At 45.0% G+C, this 25,855-nt stretch overlaps 1 protein-coding gene and 1 long non-coding RNA gene across 4 annotated transcripts in view; one reads left to right on the top strand and one right to left on the bottom strand.

Annotated features, from left to right (window-relative positions):
* LOC138491599 (ubl carboxyl-terminal hydrolase 18-like) overlaps positions 1-25,855 on the bottom strand; it is a 1,142,981-nt gene that overhangs the window by 428,516 nt on the left and 688,610 nt on the right. For all 3 annotated transcript variants that reach the window (XM_069618206.1, XM_069618205.1, XM_069618204.1), the window contains exon 6: positions 24,634-24,729. In XM_069618206.1, the coding sequence (XP_069474307.1) occupies positions 24,634-24,729 (96 nt within the window). The remainder of the gene's footprint in view (positions 1-24,633; positions 24,730-25,855) is intronic.
* The window catches only part of LOC138491601 (uncharacterized), a 357,008-nt gene that overhangs the window by 315,335 nt on the left and 15,818 nt on the right, over positions 1-25,855 (top strand). The window lies entirely within an intron of this gene.

Below are 25,855 nucleotides of genomic sequence, written 5' to 3'. Positions count from 1 at the left end.
GCTGGCGTAGGGAATGCATGGGTGAAGGAGTTCCCAGAACCCTCCGCTGGATACAAAATTGGTCCCCCAAGTAGTCAGGTGGCAGAATTGATGGCTGTGCATCAGGCCAACCTCACTGCTGTCCAGCATCAACTCCACGAACTGGTCATAAACACAGATTCGGATTATGCACGGAACGGGTTCGTGGAGCACCTGGTCAACTGGAAAACCAGAGGCATGTTATGCGCTAATAACAAACCCCTGAAACATGGGAAGTTAATCCAAAACATTGATGATCTGGTCACCTCGAATGGGATGACCATCTACTGGAAGAAGATCAAGGGTCATTCCAAAGTAGAGGGACCAGACAAAACTGGAAATGACTTAGCTGATCAGCTGGCCAAAACCGGGGCCATCCAAGGGGATCTAATCGAAATAGAGTCCCTGTTGGGGGAAATCCAGGTCACCGCTATCACTAGGTCCCAGACAAGTGCTCACAATGATCTTTCAACTGCACAATGGAGTAAGGAGACCCCTGATGCTGATTTAATTACAGCTCAGAAGGGGGATCCAATTATTGGTAAGTTTTACCAACACCTTGAGGACCCTGAGAACTTTCCCCTGACGGATACCGATTACATTGGGAAAGAGGACCTAAGAGTGTTGATGAAATGTCCAAAAATGTTCCGAATCCAAGACGGTTTGTTGGTAAGGAAATCCCAAGCTGGCCATGATCAGTGGGTGGTTCCTACCTCATTCCGAAGCCTGATGTTAAGTCACGCCCATGATGCGGCCACCGCCGGTCATAGGGGGTTTCACACAACACTGGAAATCTTAAGAGAGGTTGCATACTGGCCACACGTGGGGCAGGACCTCGACCAATACTTGAAGGGGTGTCTTGTGTGTGCACAATTTCAGCCATCATCCCTCACACACCGTGCACCTCTCCAAAAGAGGGGGATGACACTGCCATGGTCAGATTAGCAAATCGACTTTGTAGGCCCTGTGATTCGCTCGTCTAGAGGAAACAAGTACATGTTGACCGTTACATGCTTGTTTACCAAGTGGGTGGAATGTCTCCCAGCCCCAAACTGCAAGGCAGAAACAGCAGCTGCCCTGATGATTAACCACATCTTTTCCCGTTTTGGTCTACCTCTAAGGATTGAGTCAGATAGGGGTAGCCACTTCACCAGTGAAGTAATGACAAAGATGTGGGAGATACTGGGGGTCAAAAGAAAGCTACATATTGCTTACCAGCCAGCTTCTTCTGGAGCAGTGGAGAGATATAACCGAACCATTGTGAGCATCTTAAAAAAGTTTGTGGCAGATTCTGGGCCAAGTTGGGATATCCGATTACCTCTGGTCCTAATGGCCATCAGATCTACCACTTCAACTGCAACCAAAATGTCACCATTTGAGTTGATGACGAGACGCAAGATGGTGCTTCCCCAGCATTTGCTCGACAGGACCCAAGAGCAGACACTGATAAATGCCTCCACAACTCATGAGTATGTGGAGAATTTAAGGAAACACCTTCAGCATGCTTTTGCCTATGCTCAGCGGAATCAAGAAAGATCAGCCGAGAGCATGAAGACCCACTATGATTTAAAAACTACCCGAAAGGAGTATAAGGGGGGTGATCGGGTCTATCTATACAATTTCCAAAGAAACCAGGCCAAACAGAGAAAATGTTTGCCTACATGGAAGGGACCGTTTGAAATTATAGACAAGATCTCCCCTGTTGCCTATAAGATCTGCATCCCCAAAGGCAGTATGGCGGAAGGGGAAGACAAGTGGGTACATATAAATCAGCTAAAGTGTTGCCATCCCAGGCACACTCTGCAACAACTGGAGGAATCCACTGGAATCCCAGAGGGGGCCGCTCCAGAGTAATTCAGTTCCAACCCTAAAATATTCCACATATAGCATATAAAATTCTGTGATCTGTGTATATATATGTTCTTGTCTCATAATTTAAAAAAGAAAATGCATAGGTTCATATCTTCTGATTCATAAAATGTATATGTTCGCCACACCATTAGTAGTGATGGAAAAATGTCTACGAAGAGGTATTGCCGCTTTTCCTTTGTCGTCCTAGGAGAAAGAAAACCTGTAGACTGACCAAGGAGGACGACCGGGGACCGGGAGCAGAGACCCGAGGGGCCCAGGGTACCGCCAATCCTCCCATCAGGACCAGCAAGGAGAACTGATTGATCGACTGGAGGGAGGAAAAGATGCTGAACTGTGCCACCTACAGGATTGAAAGAAGATAATGGGGACATACCAGCGCAAGGGCTCAAAACCTCCTTTGCACCCGACTTCCCCTCGACTTGAATCAAAGCGCAGTCGGGCGGGGGGATTTGTCATGGGTTTTGACCCATGTTGTATCAATAGACTGGGTAGATGTGGGGATGAGCTGTCGCCGCCCATTATTCTATCCCAGAACAAACTAAATCAATAGACTGGGTGGATGTGGGGATGAGCTATCGCCGCCCACATTCACGCCAGAATAGGAGAACTGCGCAGTTGGCACGAGACCACTCCAAAGATACAACCTTCTTGTGGGGAATTCATTTTCTTAATCCCAAAAATGGTTGCATTACCAGTACTCACCACTATCAGAAAGCCGGTGTTTTAAAACCACCAGTCTTTTGTGTAAAACTGAACAAATGAAACAAAACCAGACCAAGGAAAGACTTGCTAAGAGGTGGATACAATGTAAAACTATATTCTGAAATGGCTTGAAGGAAGTAATTATTTAATGTATATGTAAAAATTGGCAGTTTGATTTGAATGTAGAAAACTGGGAACAAAAGTGACATTTAGCTGAAACCCGGCTTAATGAAACTGAATTCTGCCTGACAACTACCCCCGACAGGAGTTGATACTGGATCAACAGCTGTGTTCCCAGGCCTGGCTGCCAGGCCTGGCTGCATCCTGAGGTCACATGGCCCTGTTGATTAGATTAGGGGTGGAGCAGCTGGGGACTACAGGGAGTTGAACAAAGGCCTGTCCTGGACTCAGGCAAATGTTATATTGGGGGGCCATAAAGTGGCTTCCTCTTAGGGGAAACTGGGAGGGGCAGTGCCTCTGCTAGCAGCTGAGCTTGGGGGAAGTGGATAAACCAGTTATTTCACCCTGTGATGTGGGAAGCCGCACCCCTTTTTGACCAGGGCATCATTTTAAAAAGATAGATAACTCAAAGTGCGGACTTGTCAGAATTATATAAGTAATATCATTATTTTTGTGATTTTTCTGTGAACATTTTGAGATGCTTTAGGACCCTGTGGTGTATTCTGGGGGGTTGCTAGCGGAAAATAGGGTCTCACTCCGAATGTCTGCATGTAAAAAAAAAAAATCTGACACTTCATCAATTAATGTCCATACTCCTTGCGCACATGGGTGTAAATTTGGGTAAATGTCCGATATTGCAAAACCAGTTAAAAAGCGCAAAATGTTGTCATTTTTTAATGCAAGCCCCCAGGAAGATCAGAGGCGGACAAGCATGGACCATAAGGAATATATAATGTGCACATGTAATTTCAACAAATTGTATATCTGGGAAGGATGTATTTGAATCAAATATAGATTTGTGGGCAAACTGACCAGGGGAGGATCCTCTGACCCATAAAACCTACAGCATCACTCTGACTCACATTTCCTTCCCCCAATCATGGGAGAGGGGAGAATTGGGCCAATGACAAGTAGAGAGGGGCAGGCTTAGCTAGGCCCAGGCACACACCCATTTTCAAAACACATAAAAAGAGACTGCTGGGACAGGTAGAGACATTCAAATCCAGTTGCTGCGGAGCGTTTTGCTGGACCACACAACATCCAGAAGATACCAGTTCCAGACTGACTCCAGCTACATACTCCAGAACCTAGAACTTATACTTAAGAACCTAAATCAGAGGCCTAAAACCACAAGCTGGGTTCTCTGCAGCAGGCCTCAAATCATTGCAAGCTACTCACAGCCGGGCGAGCTGCTTGAATCCCTTGCCAAGAACTTTTGCCAGGACCAGTGCAGAGATCCAGGAGCCGTGCAGAGACCGCTGTATCCGGACAGACCAGACCAGAGATCCAGAGTGACCCAGACCGCTGTGAGCAGAACCAGAGAGCTGACCCAGATCACTGTGAAGTGCCGAGACCAGAACCAGAGTCCAGTCCAAAACCTGACCAGATCCGTGGCGAGGCCTATTTCAAATTTATATTGTGAGTACCTAGCAGAACTGTGCAGAACCAATCTCTTAGTTAAAATAATCTAATCCAAACTATTTTAACCTAAGTAGAACAGCCTCCTAGAAATTGTGTCATCTGTCATTTGTAAAGCTGCACAACTGTCACCTGTCAATTCTGAAGCTGCAAGCTGTCACCTGTCATTTTGAGTTTACTTTAAATCCGAAAAACTACCTTTATTTAATCGTCCGTATCTCTGGAACCGTTTAGGATAGGAACGGAATTTAACTTTCCTCTGAAAGCTTAGAATCTCAGCTTTCCAACAAACCTAGAACCGACTTGCTAATCCTTATACTTTTGCCGTAATCACGATTCACGCACTCGCGAATTTTACCGCGATTTGGTTAAAAATCCAGCCACGTGTAACCATCAGCAGTCATTTCTTTCCTTGCTAAAAATTCGTTTGCCTCTTAATCACCATCTCTGAATCATTGCTAAAGTGAGCCTGAACTCATACCAAGTATCTCTCACTCACCCTGAACCTCCTAAAGGGAATTAAAAGCATTTTCAGCATATTTCTCACTTCATTGCCACCACATTCAAAGCACTTGGGCCTGTGTTTTAAAACTCATACCGGTTTTCTCTAAGCTTGCTGGGGGGGAACTGAATTTCGTATTGTATTTTATTGCATTCCTGAGAACTGTGTGCTCCTCTTTCCATCTCCTTCCATTTCTTACATTGCATAGGGGAGGGGGGTGAATTGCCAGAGAAAAAGATATTATATTATCTTTTGCTAAAATCATCTCAAGTATTTCTGTACTGCATTTTATTCCTCATTGCTTTTCCCTTGAAATCATAAAAGTATTTTTGCTACTTGATCCATCCTATACTAACTCCTCATTGATTATAAAGAAGTGTGCTAGTGTCAGATTACCCATTGTTGATTAACATTATATTTATAAGGGCGATATCGATTATTATTTTATTATAAAAGCGTGGTATCTATATTTTGTCTTATTTCTCAAATAAACCTTTTAAACTTGCAAAACAGAACTACTTCTTGGCTCAGTGGGGTCAGGGGGATTCTAAGAGAGGGGTGTTATATAGGGGTACTCATCCAGAACTCATGAACTAGACATAAAGATATATCAATGAGGGTTTCCATTCAGTATCCCAAACTAGGCATTGACTTAGCTGTAGTGTTGAATTGAATCTTCTTACAAGGATGATGCACACTCTCAATAAGGTCTTTCGCATCGCCCAAGGGGAAGGCAAGTGCCTGGAAATGGCACTGTACAAATTCCTGAGAGGATACCGCAACACGCCCCATACCTCCACAAGTGTGGCCCCGGCAGAGGCAATGTTCCAACTGTGCCCACGAGACCTGCTGCCCGAACTCGGTGAGCGAGAACCCGCCATGATCGACAACGAAGAAGTGGAGTGGGAGCGCAGTGAAAGGACTGCAAATGAGAACATTCGGAGAGGGCTGAGACCACAGAGGCTGGTGCCTGGAGACTAGGTGCTGGTGAAGAACCGACACCCTCAAGGGAAGTTGTCTTTGACCTAAGAGCCGGCACCCTTGGACGTGGTGGTGGTAAAAGGGTCGATGATGACCGCCTCTGACGGTAACACCTCAGTGACACACAATGCTAGCTTTTTCAAACGGCTAGGAGAACCAAGGACTGAACCAAGGACTGAACCGGTGCCCAGTGGGCAAGTGGTGGAAGTTCCGGATGAAGGCGGTGGTGCCATGAGCTCCCCGGCTCGGGAGAAGGATCCCCAAACAGAGACGCTGGCAGGAGGTACCCCCAGAGGACTGAGCGAGGGAAACCTGCCCGTCTCCCCGATTATGTGTTGGAATAAGACTGAGTGGGAGCCCTGAATGTCCCGGGGACCCCGGTGGCTGCTATTAAAGGGGCTCCGGGGTTTGTGTGCAGTGAAGTTGGTTGTTAGTTATCCTTTTTTCATTTGTGTGTTTTTGTTATGAAAAAGGAGGAATGTGATGCTGCCCCTTTAAGGGCTGCACACATGCGGCGGAGTGACGTTGCACTCCGCCACGTGCAGTATAAATAAAGGGGGCGTTCCCGGCCGCACAGAGCGACCGGGGAAACCGAACCCCACAGACGTGTCTGTGTGAGCTCTGTGGCGGGAGGGGGTTCACAGACACCCGTGTATACGGCGGGCGAACCACAACAGGGTGGAACCAGAGTTTAAACAGGGCATACAAAGGCAAACCACAGCAAGACCAAGGTTGCATTGCTGGGATTATATTAAGTATTCATATTAAAGGATGGCAAACATAATAGGAGTGCACACGTCAGGCATAGTTTAAGTGCCAGAAGAACAGTAAATGGTATCAGCACAGTTTCACAGAAAACCCGGTAAAAGAAAGTTTGCATCAAATGTCCCACCTTTGGGGCCTTTCTGAACTTGGTTTGGCTTTCATGGGATCTCTAGTTCGAGGAAGATGTTTCGAGGATCATGGGCCTTGGGTTGAAAGCATAGTAAACCTAACCTCAAGAACCCAAGAACCACCGCTTCAAGGAGTCTCTCCTCCTCAACACCTAGCACATCATGTCGACCCTTGTGCCACCTGACTCGCGAGATGCCGTCCACCCCTCTCCTCCCTGCCACCCTGTACAGCTGTACCCCTCCTCTGTACCCCTGCGTATCTTACCTCAGCTATCTGTTCGGTTGTTACCTCCGAAAAGCGCTCCGTTATGCATCTGTACTGTTCCATATCTCTGTGTAGCGTTCCGATGTGGGTCTGTGTACCTCTGTAAAGATCTCTGCTGCTTCTCAAAACTCAGTCTGCATTCAATAAACGCCATAATAATAATAAAATCTTTTTTTGTTGGCTAGTATATTTAAGATCTGAACAATCTTGATGAGAAGTGGGGGGGTAAAACCACACGATAGGTAGTTATGCATTTTGGTACCCTGCACAAATCAGAGTAAGTATATACATTTGGAAAAAGCATATCTAATCTAATTATTTGCAGGAGTCTCCTCCTAGACTAACCCTTCCCCTTCTCTGGGCAATTCCCCCTCCTCACAGATTGCAGAGTTGTGGTTAGGAAGAGTCTTAAAAACAACACAATAGGTTCTCTAGGGGGTTTGGGTTGAAACAAAAAAACAAAAAGGGGAAAGAATGCAGCATAAAGATACATTCTGCAGGTAGTGCAGGTCTGGGCCTCTGCACTCCATATTGAGCCGGGCCTCCTTAAATTCTGGAAACTCCAAGACTTTCCTCTTCTCTTCCTCTCAACTGCTAACCTCCTTTCTCTTCGCTTCCTTCCCTCCTTCTTACTCTTTCCCAACCTGCTCAGTTCACTGACTGGTCGCCTGGTGCACCTCCAAATCCTCACGTCCCAGGGTCCCCCACCAGTCCTGCACTAGCACCAAATTATACACGCAAATAGTGGAAGTAAAGAAGACCCAAGCTCTAAGGATGACCCAGCTGATACTGAACTTTGCAAGGGATACAGCTGGGTTTTCCCTGGAGAGAATAATAATGTTATACAAACAATGCTTCTGCCCTATGGTGCTCTATGGGTTGGAGGCCCTTGCAATGACAGATCTAGCTTGGTTAGATATGTTTGAAGGTAGTTTTTGGAAATGGGTGTTGAGGTTTAAAGTTGCGGCCTCAATCCAATATATCAGATTAGAATTGGGTCTGATATCCCGTAGAGGTGAGCTATTGAGAAGATGTGGTCTGCTATATATGAAAATCCACGCAAGCTCTAAATGTCAACTACTTGGGTTATTGGTGGCACTAGGCCACGGAAAAGACAGCTTTGATGGTTTGGACAATAATCTTTTTGGCCACATAGTATGGAATCCTGATTTTGCAAGCGATTCTATCTATGAAACTTTGCAACGTGTCTTTTCAAGAAAAATTAAGCAATGGGTTTGGGTGGCCAATTATACCCACGTTGAGGCTTTGCGCAGTCACTTATATATGGTGGGAGTATCGTACAGATATCTTCAGCCGCAATTGTATCTTAGACAATGCCCATGTTCGAATTTTCGTTCTTTTAGACTGAGCCTGCAGACAAACCAATTACACATACTGGCATTAATCGGTCCTCAGTTAGGGCTTCATCAAAGTGAGAGATATTGCTGTATGTGTAAGATTCCTGAACATATTGAGACAATTTTTGTTTTTATTGTCTGAATACAGACAACCAAAAAGTGCATATTGCTTGGTATCAGTTGTGAGTAATAATCAAAAAACGACTTGATTGTGGTACCAGGTGAAATGACTAATCATTCAGTTTATCATTCAGTTTATCAGAATCAAATTGTATATTGGACGTGTTCAGATGCGGTATTACATTTTTCTTATATATTGTTTTTAAATACAGTCTATTACAAAATGATTGTATATGGAGATTGTAAAGGGCATAAAGGATTCATGCTGATGATTATGTGCATGCCATTTACAATTTTGATGATTAGATGTTGATTTTGTGATTTTAGATTTCGTGTTTTAAAGATTATGACGTAATGAAATGTGTTAAATGAATATTTTGTTTCGTTTTTTACGAAACTAAACAAATAAAGAATAATAATAATAATATCTGCTGACTGGGAACCCTCCTGGTTATTTGGGTTACGTTAAGTGTGTCACAACCATAAGGGATTTTAGGTATCCAGCATACTTCTTTCTTGGCTTTTCCCAAGGAGTTGGTTTGGCCATGACTCCTCACCCGAGGTTTCTGGGTAGTGTTTCTTCTCTTGATGTCCTGAATGTGGTATGCACATCCCCATTAGCTTCCAGCTTCAGTCCTATGAATATTCGCTTAGGTGGACCAGGCAGAAGCAGCGGCTAAGGTCTGGCTTCCCCAGTTCCAGACACCTGAGCTGCCAACAAGGAGCTGGCCACTTAGGTATCGAAGCAGGCTATATGGGTGGTTGAGTTTCCCTTTTCACTTTCAGGTGACTATCTCACAAACCTCATCCATCCAACTCTTTGCCTCCAATGACTTAGCACCTGCTCATTGCTGAAAATAACTTTGCCCCAACTCTCCTTGTCGCTCATTGGTCTTCTTTCCATCTCCTAGATACTTCACCATTGGCTTGTACCTACCGTATCCAATGACACCATGTTTGTGTAGGGTCTCCCTCCCTCTGTACCTTCCCTCATTCTTACTCTTTGTCCTTCCAACCTCCTTTTCTGCAGTTCCATGTGTCTAGAGGACTGTAAACCAGGGGTCCTCAGGGTTGATCCAAAAAGAAGGATAACAAATAGAAAAGTAATACAAACGAAGTGTACACCATGCAAGAATGAACCCAGCTTTATTGAACAGTCGACTGGGAGAACAAACCGCTCAGTGGACCTGAACTATGATACATTCTCAACTCCACCTAAAAATGATAAAATATTTATACGAAAAATCACATATTAGCATAATTTGTCAATCGTTACAATTTTGGGGATTGTGCTAGTACATAACTGGTGGGTTGTCACAGGACCCCAATACAATCTTATACATTCCATGTTCTGATTGGATGACAATATTTCCTGGAACACCACCCTCAACACCCCTTCATGAAATCCCTCCCCTCAATTACATCATTATCTGCTGACCTGCAGAAAATGTGGTGTGCCATTGGTTGTCATCCCCTAGTATACAAGTTGATAAATCTCTCAATGCAAATTGGACCCTTTCGTTAGAGACAGAGCAAGCCACAGCATCCGACCAAATCTATCCAATGGAATTATGAGGGAACAGCAACAAGGTCAGGTCCATCGCTACAGCCCCTGGACCGCCATATCCCAGTCTTCTGACTGTTTCTCATTTTCCCTTGGCCCCCCACGCACCTGTTCACTCCCTTGTCTCCTCTCTTGCATTGTGTCAGCTCTAGGTAGAAAGATCTGTGCAGGACACCATTGGTGAAACTGAATTTCTCCTATTTAATTCTCTTTTGCTACTATGCTCGCTGCTGGGGCCCTTGATACCCAGCACTGTGTCCTTCAAATTATTGTTTGTGACTGCACCTGGCGTCTGGCTGCAGTTCTCTTCCAATGAGAAACTTTTTCTTTTGCAACAATTAATTAGATAATGTGGGCTTCTTGGTGTCTCACACTTGGTGAACTGATCTAGCGTTTCTACAAGTGTCGGCAACATTTCAATTCTAGTGTGAGCTGTGGCCTTTCAAACAACTAATAATGGCTTCTGTCTGGTGTGCTGTGGGCCTACTAAACAATGGCCAAATTGTTGTTCATTGATATAGCCAACCCTTAAACTTGTTACACTTCTACATTACTCCTAACCCTACCTCTAACTGCCTATAAACAGGTCAAACAACCTATTTGCACATGTACCATAAGTGTGCATAAAAACAAACAAGAACAAATATAAAAATGGTACTGTTGCTGCACGTGTACTTTTCATTGCGGGAGCCGTGCTTACCTATCCCTAGTTATCTACAAGTTAAGAACACTTAAATTCTGTGTTTGCGTGCATGTACTTTCCTGCGCAGTGTCCTGCTCCCTGACATATGGTGCACTATGTGAAATGTAGGTGTGATGTACATGTGTCGTGATGTCACCCTACATGTTAAATTTGGCATTAATGTGTTACTTCTTTAGCTTGTACGTGCGGCCCCCTTGTGAGCGTTGGATCTGCATATTCACAGGACCACAACTCTGACACTCAGACTCTCAGTTACTAAAGCTCTTAGTCCGCTTTCTGCCACCTTGATACTCCACCAGGTGCTCCTTTAGCATAGAACAAGTTCCCTCATATGCCACCTCCTTGCTTCTCTTGGTCCCTATGACAGCCATAATAATACACCTTTCACCCACTGACTCCCCACCACCATTCTTCCTTTGGTGTAATTCTCTCCTCTTACTTATAAGTTTATTACCTCCTCGTCTCTTGTCATCTTTCATCTCCACCAACTCCTGATGTTCTCCCCACAATACTCTTCACATTCACTATTAACCTTCCTCCCTGACTTTCAATTTCATCTCTGCCTCACTTTCTACTTCCCCCTCCACCTATTTACCTTCTATCCCAAACTCAACCTCTTCTATTGCCTCCTCTCGCCCTCTTATTCGTCCCAGCCCTCTCCAACGTCAGCTTCTCCAGTCAGTACATTCCAACACCTCCAGATCCATCTCCATATGTTCCACAACAAGCTGCACCAGCTTATATAAGTGCTTAGTCCCTCTCCATGGGCCAGGACTTTCCTGAGTGCTTGCACTAGAGTTTCATTTTTGTTTCTGGGCTGTGATAGATTAGGGGTAGATAGTTTAATTAGATTGTGATTTGGTATTGTTATCAAGGGGCCGGCGCAGTTCGAGGACCGAGTTTACAAAAGGCTAGTCTGGCATTTTAAAAAGAGCACAAGACTCGCCTGCAGGCTTCATGTTGCCTGCGCCAAGGCAATGTAGCAGGGTATACACCACTTTGTCAAAAGCTATTTGCCAAATACTTTATTTTACAGCAAACTTTGAGATGGTAAGTATGGGTAAGGGATAAGGTAAGGAGGGAAATGGGGGGTGGAAAGGGGGTGGGTGGGGTTCTCCACCCGCTGTTTGTGGTAAAAAAAAAGTAGAACATTTGGCAAACATTCATAGAACCGTAGCAGTGCCTGCCAATAAAAGCCTTGGCATTTCTCTTTCTGCAGTCTGACAGCAGGATTACCTTGTTTCCTTCACTTGCACAATGTACAGTTCCAAACATTTGAGACATATTCCGCAAGACTGGTGACTTCTTAAAGAGAAAAGATAGCAGACCTTGTGATTGCTTTACTATTATGTGTCCATTTCCAGCATTATTTTAGTGGCCTCTGATGCAATCCGCTCTTCCTCCCAATTATGGAGTTGTTGTGCTAGCCAGAGGATACTCCCCGTACCAAGCCCATCATCAAGCACCATGTGGTGGCAGCTGGATCCCCTGCTTCCCCAACTTCCACCTCTAGAGTCAGTTATCGAATGTTGTAAGATAGAATAAGTTGCCTTTCATCCAATCATGAATACTCAAGAGGTATTCTGAAACTTTGTTCTTATGAGCTAGGATCAATGTCCAGCTTGAAAAGAAGTTAGGCGACATTGGCATTAAGTTGAAAAGTGGTTCACTCATTCAGTGAGATCTGTTTAGGCCCAAATGTAGGCACGAAACAGCTACAGATGAAGAGCAGACTCTTTAACCTCTTAGCAGGAGAGGGTATAATGGTTGTACATAAAATATCCAGACTCGATTTGGCACCATCAGTCTTCAAGGAAGGAGGCTACCCATTTCGGGAAGACTTTCTCTATACATATCATGCTTTTTAGTCAATCCAGGACTACTGCTCTATAATGTCTCAATCTGCTTAAAGGTCCAGAAGAATTAGGATGGATCCATCTTTAGTGTTATAAGAACGAATTTGCTTACATCCATGAAGATTATTTCTGTGCTATTGGAGTGCGAAACCCAATATGCCACATTTTTGACATCACATTCACTTAGCGCTCCCTAATTTAACACACTTTAAAGAACTAGTATTAGTATTAAACATACCTTCTACCAAAACTATATCAAATTGATACTTTTCTCATTTCTTCTCCATTAAACGTATTGAAGTTTATCTACCAGGTAGGTGTCTTCTACTTAAAAAAGGAACTACTTTGCCTTCCTCATTCAGGTTTCTCATATGGCAAGGCAACTCAAATGTAGCTGTCCAATTAAGCACACTCTGACTGGTAGTTATTAGTCCAATCTTTGCACAGACTGACACTGGGAGGTGTTTGCTAAGAGCTATTTTGCAATGATGAAAAAGGGACCATTTGGAAAGTATCCGCCTCATTTGTAGTTGTTGCTAACCCAACCCCTTTGGTGTTCACATTTGAGGTCTCAATTACTTTTATTGCTTTTTGGCATGGACTCTCCTACTCTGAGCAGTGCAAATCAGCGTATCTTTAATCTGGAGAGGTCAATGCTATTTCATCTAAAGGTAAACCTTTGTCATCAGTTTGTCCAGAATATGACTATCACTAACCTGTGTGATATCTTGACAGTAGCGAGTAGCAAAGCTTGTAGGAGCAGCTCGCCAGGTATTCAAAGAGGTGAAAGTAAGCACAAGGCTCTAAATGGTGGGCAAACACCTGCGCGAAACACTTTGGAGATAAAACCAGTGTTTTCTAAAGATACAATGTGAAATCATGTTTGCAGAGAAGAAGTATTCTTCTTGTATGGCAAGAAAGAGGAGAAAGTAGAGAGCCATGTAGAAGGCATCTCACAGGGAACCCACAGTAGCAGGAGAGCTGTGGGAAAAACCACGCTCACAAAGCAGCAACAGAACAAAAGGAGAGCCGTGGCGAGCGACTCTACAGAATGCGGCAAGAGCAGCAAGGAGAGCCGAAAGGACTGGCTAAACAGGAGTTCACAGGAGCAAAGGGGTGTGTCAAGAAAGACACGTATAGAATGACAAGAGAAGCGAGATGCCTGGATAGCAAAAGGGAGCGTAGCAAGGTACAAACATCAATGCTCACATAAAGGTAGGAGTGACCCACCTGTGTTCCCGGCTTAAATTGCTGTGATTTTCCAAGTCCGTAAAGCAATGCAACGTAAGCGACATTTTGAAATGAGCTAGAACGCTCATGTGAAAACGCTATGGAATTTAGCAGGCTCCATCTTGAGGAGAAAGATAGATATGCAAGGCGTCTTCTTTTCCATTTGTGCCATAATGACCTGGAAGAGGTGTTGGTCCTAACAGTTTGTGCCTCACAGCCTTTCAGGAGAGATTCTCTTAAGGTCATCCTCATTCATCTACTGGAGGGCTGGGATATTAGAGGTTGTCACAGGCAATGTGGAGGGTTAATGCTTCACTTTTCTTCAATACAGGACTACTGATGCCACATCTTTTCTTCAATGAGTGCCTCGTTTAGGTGCACTGACCATTCCAATCTCATAATCTAATGCATTCCTACAGAACTTGTTACATACCCTTTTTAGTTATGTTTCAGTGTGATTTCAAGGCCGTCAAAAAGATGCATGTCCTGTGTCATCTGTGACGAATTTGGACTATTCGTCACATCTCCCCAGAGTGGAGCCACTCCCTTTGAGGCTGTAGGGGTGAGCCCCCTCAGCAAAACCCTCGCTAGGTATCTGGGCAAGTGGGACCTTACTGGGAGTGAGTCCTATCTTGGGGACAATGACTTTGATTCTGGTAAGGATTGTCCGGTCTAGAGAAAACTGTCTGCCTACATAGGAATTGGAAAGACTGTTAACCCTGTTTTGGATTCGACAAATAGTACAATTTCTTCACTCCATTTCGTTTCAGGTAATGCTGAATCTCACCTGAACCCCACAGTTCAGGAGCAATGACCCACCCCTTTTATTTGTGATTTTGTTTTGGAATCTCCCAATACTGACATCTCGTCAATCTCTTTGGCTTCAGATAATACGGGATTCGCCTGAATGCCACATTCAAAGAGAATAGACACACCCCTTTCGTTTTGGATGACCTACCTAAAACCACAAGGAACCTTGAAGGAGAAGGTGAGAATCTGACGCAGGGGTGAGCCTCTGACGGGAAGACATCCTGGAGGGGCAGAGCCGCAATAGACTGTTGAGCCAGAGTTAGAGAGGAGAACAAGCAAATTGCTCGCAAGACAATGGTAGGCTGGTGTCCTGACTGACGAAGAGGCCTGGGTCAAGAAGGAGAGGGGGATGGTAAAGCAACCGTCTCGTCTGGTTGTGCGACCACACGCCAGCTACGGTGGGCCTGGGGCCTGTTAACAGATGCCAAGACCAGAGACCAGCGAAGAGACCAAATCTGTGAGCTTCGCACAAGATGTGCAATAGCTGTAGAGCCGAGCACCATAAGAGAAGGAAAGACTCCTGAAAAGGTTACGCTATGGAGGGGGGCGAACTGTGATAATCGAGGGTGGGAATGTCACAAGGGTTACGTGACCCAGACAAACCCGAATAGAGACAAAGCAAGCCTGCCAAAGGACTTTGGGGAGGTCTGGTAAACTGAAACACTCAAGGCCAGAGAAGCTATAAAGGTTGCAGGAGCCCGAAAAACCCAAATGGGCAGACACTGTAGCAATGTCCTGCTACAGCAAGCCTGACAAAGGGCCAGAGGACTTTGGGGAGTGCTGGAAACAAGATTTGTGGCTGTGTTATGGGAGCCAGATCAACCCAATTAGAGATAAAGCAAGCCTATCGGAGAGCCAGGGGGCGTCGAAAAGCTGTGATAAACTGAAAGGCTTTACTATCCAAGACTTGGAAACCCACAAAGGTTATGGGAGCCATATAAACATGAGCAGGAAAACACCCTACCAAAGATGAGCTAAAACAAGCCTGTCAGAGGGCCAGAGGACTTTGGGGAGTCCAAGAATCCCCAAATACAATGCACAGACTTTGAGGGAGTTGGAACCTGGAGGGTTCCAGTCCTCAAGTACAAAACAAGATCATGGATAAATACCAAGTAAAAATTGATGGAGTTGTGGTAATAAAACCCTGTCTTTCCTGGGAAAAAAACTATATGAATTATATGTAAAGATTTAAAAATGTAGCAAACCAAGCCTGCAGAGAGGCTGAGGACTGTACTGCAAGAAAATTATCAGCTTTGACAAACATTTCTACAAGAAATTGATGAAATTTGACAAACATTTAAAACCTTCTTCTTGGAAAAGGAATCCAAGTGTTGGGCCAGGCAGAAGCCAAAGACAGAGGCTATTGCTCCAGCCTTCTTCTTTTTGTTAAGTTTTCTTAAGTGATAGGGCAAGTTAGCTAAATAGCATTTGGACAAAGGTTGTTACTTTTGGGACATTTGACAAGTACCATTAGTTTTAGTTTGTTACGTAGTGAACTTCCCACATAGCAGTAGGGCTAGATAGAGTTTACTTTTATTTTGAATAAACACCCTTGAACATGTCAATAGTTAGTCCAACTCCTTCTTCTGGTTTGCCACACATCCCACACTCAAACATTTGCTGACAAAGAGCAGGCTGTTTAATTTTTTGTGAGTGGTGAGAAGCTAAGCTTATAATGGTGTCACTGGCAGTGCCACACCATTAAATCCCTAATTCGAGAACTCATACTAATTATAAGAGGAGCAATGTCGAAATGTTCATTGGTTCAACTATGGGCAGTGGGGATCAAACATACAAGGCTAAGCTCTTAAGTGATGGGGGGTGAAGTGGGCTACCAATACAGAGAGCCAGTAAAGAAGATACATCAATCATGTTGGTGTTTGGTCTACAATTTTAAAATATCTTGTTTAAGTACCTACGCTAAATGCACTGTGATGCGATGCCCCACTGGGTCTGGGAACCACCAAGGTGGTGACTGACAAGGGGCTATGTGCTGTAAGGAATAAGCAGTAAGAGTCGGACACAGAGGCCATATGATGATTGCTACAGACTTTTATTAAAGTAAAAGAATTGTTGGAGAAAGACCTATCTTGTCCTACCACTATTTATTTATAATTAACATTTTTATAGCGGGCAGTAGCCCGAAGGCATCGTGGTGCTGTACAAAAAAGCATACTTAGTTACACAGGACAGATTTCACATACATAGTGGGAAGCATATTTACAAGAAGATACAAATATAATTTACAGTACAGAGCGCAGAAGGAGGGGGGAGGGAACATGGGAAGGAGAGGAATCAGTTAAAGAGGGTAGTTTTTAGCTTTTTCCGAAATGCTGGGAGGGAGGTCTCAGCTCTGAGAGTGTTGGGTAGGGCGTTCCAGAGTCTAGGGGCTATGTATGGGAAACCGATCCCCCCTGCTTTGGTCCTTTTGATGGGGGGGATGATAAGTTGATTGGAGTAGCCTGTTCTTATGTGGCGTGTGGAGGTAGCTCTGTGTATGGTGTCAGATAGGTAGGGGGGGCTGTGAGAGTTAAGCAGCTGTGTGTGATAGTAAGTGTCTTGAACGTAATTCGTTCCCTTACGGGAAGCCATTGAGCTGCTCGGCTAGCTTGCGCTATATGATCTCTTTTGGGGATACTTAATGCTGCTCTAAGGGCGTTAGTTTGTATAATTTGGAGTTTATTCTTGTTTTTTGCTGAGGTGCCCGCCAGAAGGACATTGCAATAATCTAGTTTGGCCCCGATGGTGGCTCTAGCTATAGAGAGACAGTTAGGTTTGGATAAGAAGGGTTTCACAGCGTTTATGAGTTTGGTGGTATGAATGGAGGCAGCGGCAATGGCGTTAACCTGCGGCGTCATGTATAGGGTCGAGTCAAGGTAGACCCCTAGGGTCTTAACAGAGGATTGCCAAGTCTGGAGAGTGTAGCTTTGGAGCCGAGTATAATGATCTCTGTCTTGTCTCCATTGAGACATAACCCATTAGTTGCCATCCAGGCTTGTATGATGGCGTAGATTAGATGGAGGGCTGCAGCGTCTTGAGCATAGGATCCTGAGAGAGATAGGAGTACCTGGGTATTGTCGGCATAGTTTGTATAAGCCATGCAGAGGGCGTCCGGTTTGTCAAAGAGTGGCTTCATAAACAGGTTGTATCGGGTGCGCGCTCTGTGCAGGAGACCTGTGGGACTCCGCAGTGAATGGTGGTGGGAGCTGCACTTGCCTGATTGGAGAAAACCTTCAAGGCTCTGCCTTCGAGGAAGGATGTGATCCATGAGGAGGCTTTTTTGGAAAATTGAGTGTCTTGAGTGAGGTGAGAAGTGAGGATCTTGTGATCTACAAGGTCGAACACAGCCGAGAGGTCCACGAGTAGGAGGAGAGCTGGCTTACCTTTGTCCATGATGGCTGTTATTTGATTTTTAAGATCTACCAAGGCAGTTTCTGTGCCATGGCCTTTGCAGAATCCTGATTGTCTTTTGCCGAGGATGGAGTTGGATTTGAGGAAGTGTTGAATCTGGTTGTGAGCTGCTTTGTCCAGGATTTTTAAGAGTAACGATACAGTTGTAATGGGCCGGTAGTTATTTGGAGATGAAGGGTCTAAGGTTGTTTTTTTTAGGAGAGGGCGTACCTAGGCTTCTTTGAGGCTAGATGGGACAGAGCCTGATTTGAATGAGGCATTGATGAACGAAGTTAAGAGGGGTGCTAAGGAGTCAGTGCATTCTTTGATGATGGTGGGTGGGCAAATATCACCTTTACACCTTGATAGTTTTAGGTGTTGGAGGAGGTTGACGACTTCGAGTTCTGTGACATCTCGGAAGAAGAAAAGTAGGTAATTGAGGCTCGTGTGGATGGGATCTGGTGGGGGAGGTAGGTGGTGGTTGGGTAGAGCTTTGCAGTAAGCCTGAATTATTTCTTGGAGAAGATCTATTTTACTGAGTAATGCTGCCTGAATACTCGAGCACCAGGCTTCATCTCTGATGATCTCATCCGGGCGGGTGGAGGGAGCAATAAGTTTGTTGAATATGGCAAAAATGTCCTTAGTTTGGGAGCTAGCTTTAGTGATACGCGAGTTGAAGGAATTCGATTTGGCTTTGGTGATGGCTTCTTTGTATTGGTCGGATATGTCTTTGAATGTTTCTTTAGCGAGGTCAGTTGAGTTGGCTTGCCATTTATGTGACGTCTTTCGTTTGCTGGTGCGTAGAGTCTGTAATTGCTCTTTAAACCACAAATTAGTGTGCATAGATTTGTTTCTCTTTTTTGGATTCTAATGGGGCTAGTGCGTTAATAGCTTTGGTGAGGGTGTCAATGTAGATATCAGCTAGGGCTCTGGGGTCATTAGAGAACGGGGGCCTAAGTTCATGGACTTCCAGGAAGGGACGGAGGTTGACTGTATTCATTTGTTTGGAGCTTCTAGCCTGCGCTGGGGGAGCATAGGTGAGCGTTTTAGTAACTGGGCCTGTGGGGATGGTAAACTGGATGCAGTTATGATCAGTCCAGGGGTAGGCAGAGTTGGAACTGACAGTTGAAAAGCAGTTGTGGTCGGCTACCCGGTCAAGGGTGCGGCCTTTGGCGTGACTCACATGTCCGACTACTAGTGACTCTTTGGGTGAATCCCATGTTCTTAAATTCTTTAGCCAGGGCTGTTGTGGGTTTATCTTTTGCGTCGTTAAGACCTAGATTTAAGTCACTGAGAAAGATGGTTTTAGTGGAGCTTTTGACGTTTTCCCCTAGGAGATGGAGGAGGTGTCCTTGGAAGTCTAGAGGTAGGCCAGGGGGACGGTAAATGATGTGTATATTTATGGTGCATGTGGGAGACGTGGATAGTTTGGTGGATATGATGTTGGCATTGCCGTCCCATGGGGAGGTGCATCGCCTGATGGAGAGGGAGGGCATCCTTAGTGATGATGGCTACTCCACCTCCTCTCAAGGGTGGTCTGTCTTGTCTGAGGATGGAGTATCCCGGTGGTAGGGCTATGAAAAATAAAGGATGTCAGTGTCCAAGATCCTAACCTGACCTATACAAGCTAAATTCAAAGAAGCGTGTAAAGGGATAAAGTCTTTCAGCTCGCCATCTAGCTTTTCCTAGGTTCCAACACAAAGTTCCAAAAAAAGGTGTACAACCAAACACATGTTCCTCAAAGTTAAATAATCCTCAGGAGGGGGGCTTCCCTTCCACTGAGTTTCTAAGCTTCTGCCCAGCTTAAAGTCACAGTACTTTTGTCAGCATATGTCATTAACCAATCCAGGGGGTATGGCTCCCTTCCCTTGGATTCCACACACTGACGGGGTACTTTTATACTCTATGTTTTCCACACTTTATTCACCTCTCCAGCCCAACAGGTATGATTCCCTTCTCTTGGGGTTCTGACTTCCCATAGGCCTGCCTGGTATAACTTCCTGCCAGGACTTTTCAATGTTTGCTGTTTTTGGGTGACGGTCCCTGACCCGCAATCACACTGCTTGGTGTACTCTCCTGCCAGGTCTTTACAATGTTCTCTGGTTTTGGGTGAGGGTCCCAGACTCGCAATCACACTGCCTGGTTTACTCTCCTGCCAGGTCTTTACAACATTCAGTTCCAAGGAGCACAAGACTTCCCTTGAACCTTCACCTTCAACGTGCCTGGAATACTCTCCTGCCAGGACTTTACAAAGTTCTCTGTATTTAGATGTGGGTCCCAGACTCACAATCAAACTGCCTGGTTTACTCTCTTACCACGTCTTTACAACATTAATTTCTAAAGGGCACAAAACTTCCCTTGAACCTTCACCTTCACTGTGCCTGGGATACTCTCCTGCAAGGACTTTACAATGCTCTCTGTATTGGGTGCGGGTCCCAGACTCGCAATCACACTGCCTGGTTTACTCTCTTACCACGTCTTTACAACATTCATTTCTAAAGGGCACAAAACTTCCCTTGAACCTTCACCTTCACTGTGCCTGGGATACTCTCCTGCAAGGACTTTACAATGCTCTCTGTATTGGGTGCGGGTCCCAGACTCGCAATCACACTGCCTGGTTTACTCTTCTGCAATTGTCTTACACAATCTTCATCACCTTTAAGGACACAAGGGGGTATACCTCTTCCCCAAGTACCCCTTTCAGTCCTTCACTGTTATTTACTTCTGTGTACTTGTCCTTTAACTTCCCCAAGAACTGGCATTATTCAGAACACTTAGTATGCAAACCGTGGGATTTTGTTCCCCACTTTTAGTGAGTAATATGTTCCCAGAGCACAGCCCGGTGTCCCAACCCTGCATCGTGGGCTCACTTGCGTTGTGATGGCTTCCCGGGCTTCCTCGTGCTCTCTTGGGTCCTTCTCTGTGTTTGACTTCTTGTTGCGGTGCGAGTGGCTCTGCCTTAAAGCAGATGAGTGTTTGCCTGGTGCTCTGGCTTCCCTTGCCGGTGCGAAGCTTCTGCACTCTCTCCCGCCCCGGTTCAGCCTCTCTGGTACCCTTTGGGATGCGTCACTTTGCCAGCCCATGCCTTACCTTTCCTCTGTGCCTTGGCTCCGCCTCGCTCTCCGCTTTCTTGGTTCCCAGCCTGTACTAGGGAGATTCTCTGCTCTCATCTGACATCTCAGTGAGTAACTACCCAGCTGATAGCTTGGCTTCTCTCAGATTCCCAACCTGCGTCGAAGTGAATCTCTTACTTCCAAGATGTTCAGTGCTTTTGAATGTTCCAGCACCCATCACATGCTCACAACAACTAGAGTGCAGCTGTTGGTCGGCAGCTCCAGTAATGCTCACCACTACAGTCCTCTTCCTCGTCTCAGTGTTCTGCTTTAAGCACGGAAAGTCAATATAATTAACAGCTGAATGTTCATTTGGAACAGTGGGATGGTGGACAGGCTTTTGCAACAGAACGTATTATTCTTGTTTGATTTGACAACATGCCATTGAGGATTGAGGTATTGTCTCGGAAGGATAGGTCAGTGGCAAGGTGCTCCCCTTGGAAGCAAGACGACATCGCGCAACACAGGTTCGATCCCCAGGTCCGTGCTTAGAAACCTCTGGGTAATAAGAGCATTATAAATAACCTATCATATCATATCATATCATATTATTAAGGTGAATTTATCAAGCTGTAAGGAATAAGTGGGATAGCCTTCTTCTACCTAGCAGGTCCACTTCCCTACAATGGGGGTTGTCTTCCCTCAGATAGTCACCCCCAGGGTCAGAGTCAGGTAACTTCTGCCTTTCCTTGGACACATGAGGGGAGACTTTCTCTGAGAAAACAGTGTCGACCTCGCAAGGTTCATCACAGTGCCAACACAAGCGAGAGAGTGTTGGGTCTAGAGGTGGCATGGGGAGGATCCCTTCGTTACAATGCCATCCTGCATGCCTGATATAGGTGTCTAGACCCTCCCCAATTCAACAGTCCTCTAAGGCAAGCTAGTTCGGAAAGCCCTACATCTGCCCAATTAACTGGTGATAGCTTTCAGGGTAATATGGTTCCCCTCCCCAACTGATAGAGCATGGAGCTCTCTTTACACAAACAGTCCCCTCTCCAGTATAGGAAATGTTTATTTCCCTTTAGGGGAAAATATTTCCATTTACTGGACTAGACACTGGAGTTTGCATTGCAACATTGTTAGAAGTTCATCCAGAACATCAGGGAAGTCATTGCAATACTTCCAAACCACATTTGATGAATCAGGGAGTCCTGTCGATACAATGATACAAGCCCACAGCTTTTCGATGGGGGAATTGTATCAGAAGGAAAATAAAGTTACATCGGCATTGTTCTTGGCTGTGGATACAAACGAGCAATCTTTCCGAGCACACAAATTATTCAGTAGATCGAAGGGTGCAGAAAGTTTACCCAGTCTGTTTTCATGATTGAATTAACAAGCACAGCACAGTGGCACAGGGTAAGGACACAGAGGGATTACTGACTTCCAAGATGGTGTACATGCCAGGTATAGATGTGATCCTAGCCTAAGCCCAAATCAGACTCATTTGCACTCTCAGGACACAGCCAATCACAGCCCTATGTCAAAGTACACATGTGCAGACCCTCACCAGAAGACCCACACGGGTGGAGGAGGAATAGTCCTATGAACCTCAAGTAGCCCAGTCTGGAATGTGGGTTGTAGGCAGCCTTACCTTTGGAGGAGGCTGGTGACTGGAGAGTGCTGGAGAGCAAAGGAGATGGAAAGACAGAAGAGACTGGAGAGGTGGAAGTAGTGGAGAACAGGAGACTGTGGTGAGAGCTAAGAGAGAGAAGGAAGAGGTGGTAAGATCAAGGATTGAGAGTGGAAAGAAGGAGGTGGTAGTTGACCCATACTTGAACACAGTCCCTGAATAATGTCAGAGAAGGTAGGGTATTGGTGTCCTTGACCACAGGTGTCCTTCTGGACTGCACCTCTAGCAAAAATATTTAAGGTGACATCATGGGATGTAAGAATTGAATCGCCTGGGCTGTATGTAGTGAGGAATTAGACTGGGACTCCCAAAGTCAAGATACTGGGATATGCTATGGATCAGAGGAGGTTTTTCCCCTAGTAGTGGATGAACACCTGAATTTAGACTGAGTACCTTCGTAGTCTAAGTCTGTTCCACAATTTAAGGTGAGCAAGCTGCACTTGAACCATTACATTCAACAGCACAATGCACGGTATGGCACCTCTTATATTAGAAGGAAGGAGGTTGGTTGAGAAATATTATTTAGAGCTATGTTCATTATACCATTTTATTTATTTATCCACAGTGTTTGATAGGCACAGTGGTTAGTTGTGGTACATCTTATCCATTCCATCAGTCCCCCCCCATTTCAATTGTCACATGGGACCCTGGCACTCGCCCACTGCGGATCTCCTCCTCCCTCCCCCATACTCTGCTGCGGCAGCCAGGCACAGACAATCTGGCAATAAAAAACAAAGGCCCAGTGCATATTTTCAGGGTTTGCTACAACCAGTGGGATCCTGCCAATGTGGCAACATATTGTTGCAGGCTTGTGAATTATCTATCACAATACACATTTCTGTTTTATGCCACATGAAAACAATAAGTCCCAGCCCTATCCTACTAGGCATTTTCTGATGCTTTAGGGGCGAGGACTACTTGGAGAGCAGACCAATCTTCACCTGGTTATAGATCACTGGAAGAATGATGTCGTGTTCCTTTGGAGAAGCGACACATTAGCAGTGAATTAACAATAATCATAGGTCACTGATAAGCAGTTGTCATGAGGAAAATAAATGAAACCTTGTACATTAATCCAATAATCCAATAAAAAAGTGAACCACCAGCTAAACATTGGGAACAACTAATTCCTTAAGACATCTATTACATATAATCACCAAACATTGCTCATACAAGTCAGAGGTATATGAGCCAAGAAAGGCATAGAAAGATAAAGCATATGACATTTGGCTTTTACATACTCATACAATATAATAAAAGGCCAGATGTATGTCTGATGCAGTCATGCGCAGTAGAGACTACCCGTTTCACCTGTTGTCACTGCTCGAGGGAGCTTTTGCCTTAGGAAATACATTAGACCAGCTGTACGTTTGTTTGATGCGCATTTTGAGCCACGTACACAGGCTTTCAGACTAGTGTAAATATAATCAGCTACTCTAGACCCATCTCCCAGTTTTTCTTGCGCTTGGAGTTATATTGCATTTACTACTTCAAAAATAGAAACGGATGATGGTGAGTCTAAACTTTCTCTTAATACCTTCCTGTGCTTCCCATATATCGCTCAGACCTTAGGTCATCCTTGACCTTATTAACCTCTCGGTGTGGTGTGTTTCTCTCTCTAGCAACTCAATTTGTTACATGCTCTAGTCAGTTCCCATCTGGGTATATGGGGCGTCTCTCTCCTGATAGCGAGGGACCGCATCCCGGGTCGCTCTAAGACAGAGGTTTTCAGTGGTACCAGAAAAAAACAAACTCTAACTGCAAATTCTCCTTTACTATCTCTCATCTATTCTCCCCCGAGTGATCACACTTCCTCTTTTAGAGCAGCAAAAAACATTCACAGGCCCCACTGATAAATCTAGCCAAATGCTGAACAGGCATCAATGCAGCAATACTTTAAAGAGATATGGTTCAATCTTAGTTTACCACCATTAGCATAGCTTACCTTAGCGTCATCTCCCTACCTGATCGAAACAAACTCCAAGCATATATACATATTTGCCTTATTCAATTCGCACACTTACTGAAATGGCATCTTGTTTGCTTTTACACTTTATGCAGTAACACTGATTGTCTCCACACAATACGTTTGGCTTTAGGAAATCTTGAACAGCTTCACCCTATAAAAAAGAAAGAGTCGCTTTTGAGAGATAATGGATTGTATTTTTATTGTCTTATCAATATGCAAATGCTAGCTTTGAAAGCTGTCTGGAGAAAGTGTATGACAGCAGGACCAAATAGTGGATGTTGAGAGGCCCTATCGCTCAGCAGCCTCTCGCTGCCCCAAAGTGGGATTAAGTAGGCACTTAACTGCAATATCTGTAGTCACAGAGCCTCCACAGAGCAAATACTGTTGCACTCATTCTCCTTAACTCTCCATTAGGTAAATATGGTTTAAGTTACTTACCTGTAACTATTGTTCTCCAGCATGGGTCTTGCATGGATTTACATGCTCATGAATATTGCCCCGTCGTCAGGCTGGGAATACTCAGTAAAAGAAAAAAACAGTTTCACTTTCACTTAACACTGTATTTCTCCTCTAAACCATTCACTTTCCTCTGTGTCATACTTCCCCAATCCAATGACAGTCCCCTCCCTAAGCCCCGCCTCTAGCAGCCATCTTCAGATTTGGTAAGCACGGAAAGTGGCAGCATGACCAAGCAGATCCACAGAGGGGCCGGAGGAAGGGTTCTCATGTGAATCCATGCCAGACCCATGCTGGAGAAAAATAGTTAGAGGTAAGTAACTTAAACCTTCTCCAGCGTGGGGTCTGGCATGGATTCACATACTCATGAATAACAAATACACAGCAGTACAACCTTACACAACCACGGGAGGTGACAAGGCTCAACAGAAGCAATTAACTCTTACCTCTAGAACAGACTCACCTCAAGCGAACAGCTTGTGTAGCACTGCTTGGCCGACTCTGGACTCCGTCCTGGAATCCCTGACGACGCAGTACAGAACTTTGTGAAGGTGTGTGTGGACCTTCACGTAGCAGCCCTGCAGATGTCTAGCAGGGGCACACCAGATAGGAACGCTGTCTTTGCAGAGATAGCTCTAGTGGAGTGGGCTCTCAGACGGCCTGGCAGCGGTCGGTCCGCCAACAGATGACAGTGCATGAATCAGCCGGAGAGCCATCTCGAAATGGAAGCCTTGGACAAGGCCTTCCCATGGTTCACAGGACCAAAGTTCAAAAACAATTGAGAAGTCTTCAGAAAACTCTTTGTGCATGTTACCTAGAAC

The sequence above is a fragment of the Ambystoma mexicanum genome, chromosome 10 (assembly GCF_040938575.1).
Source record: "Ambystoma mexicanum isolate Mex_15411 chromosome 10, UKY_AmexF1_1, whole genome shotgun sequence".
Taxonomy (NCBI): Eukaryota; Metazoa; Chordata; class Amphibia; order Caudata; family Ambystomatidae; genus Ambystoma; species Ambystoma mexicanum.
This window is presented reverse-complemented; position numbering and strand designations above follow the sequence as displayed.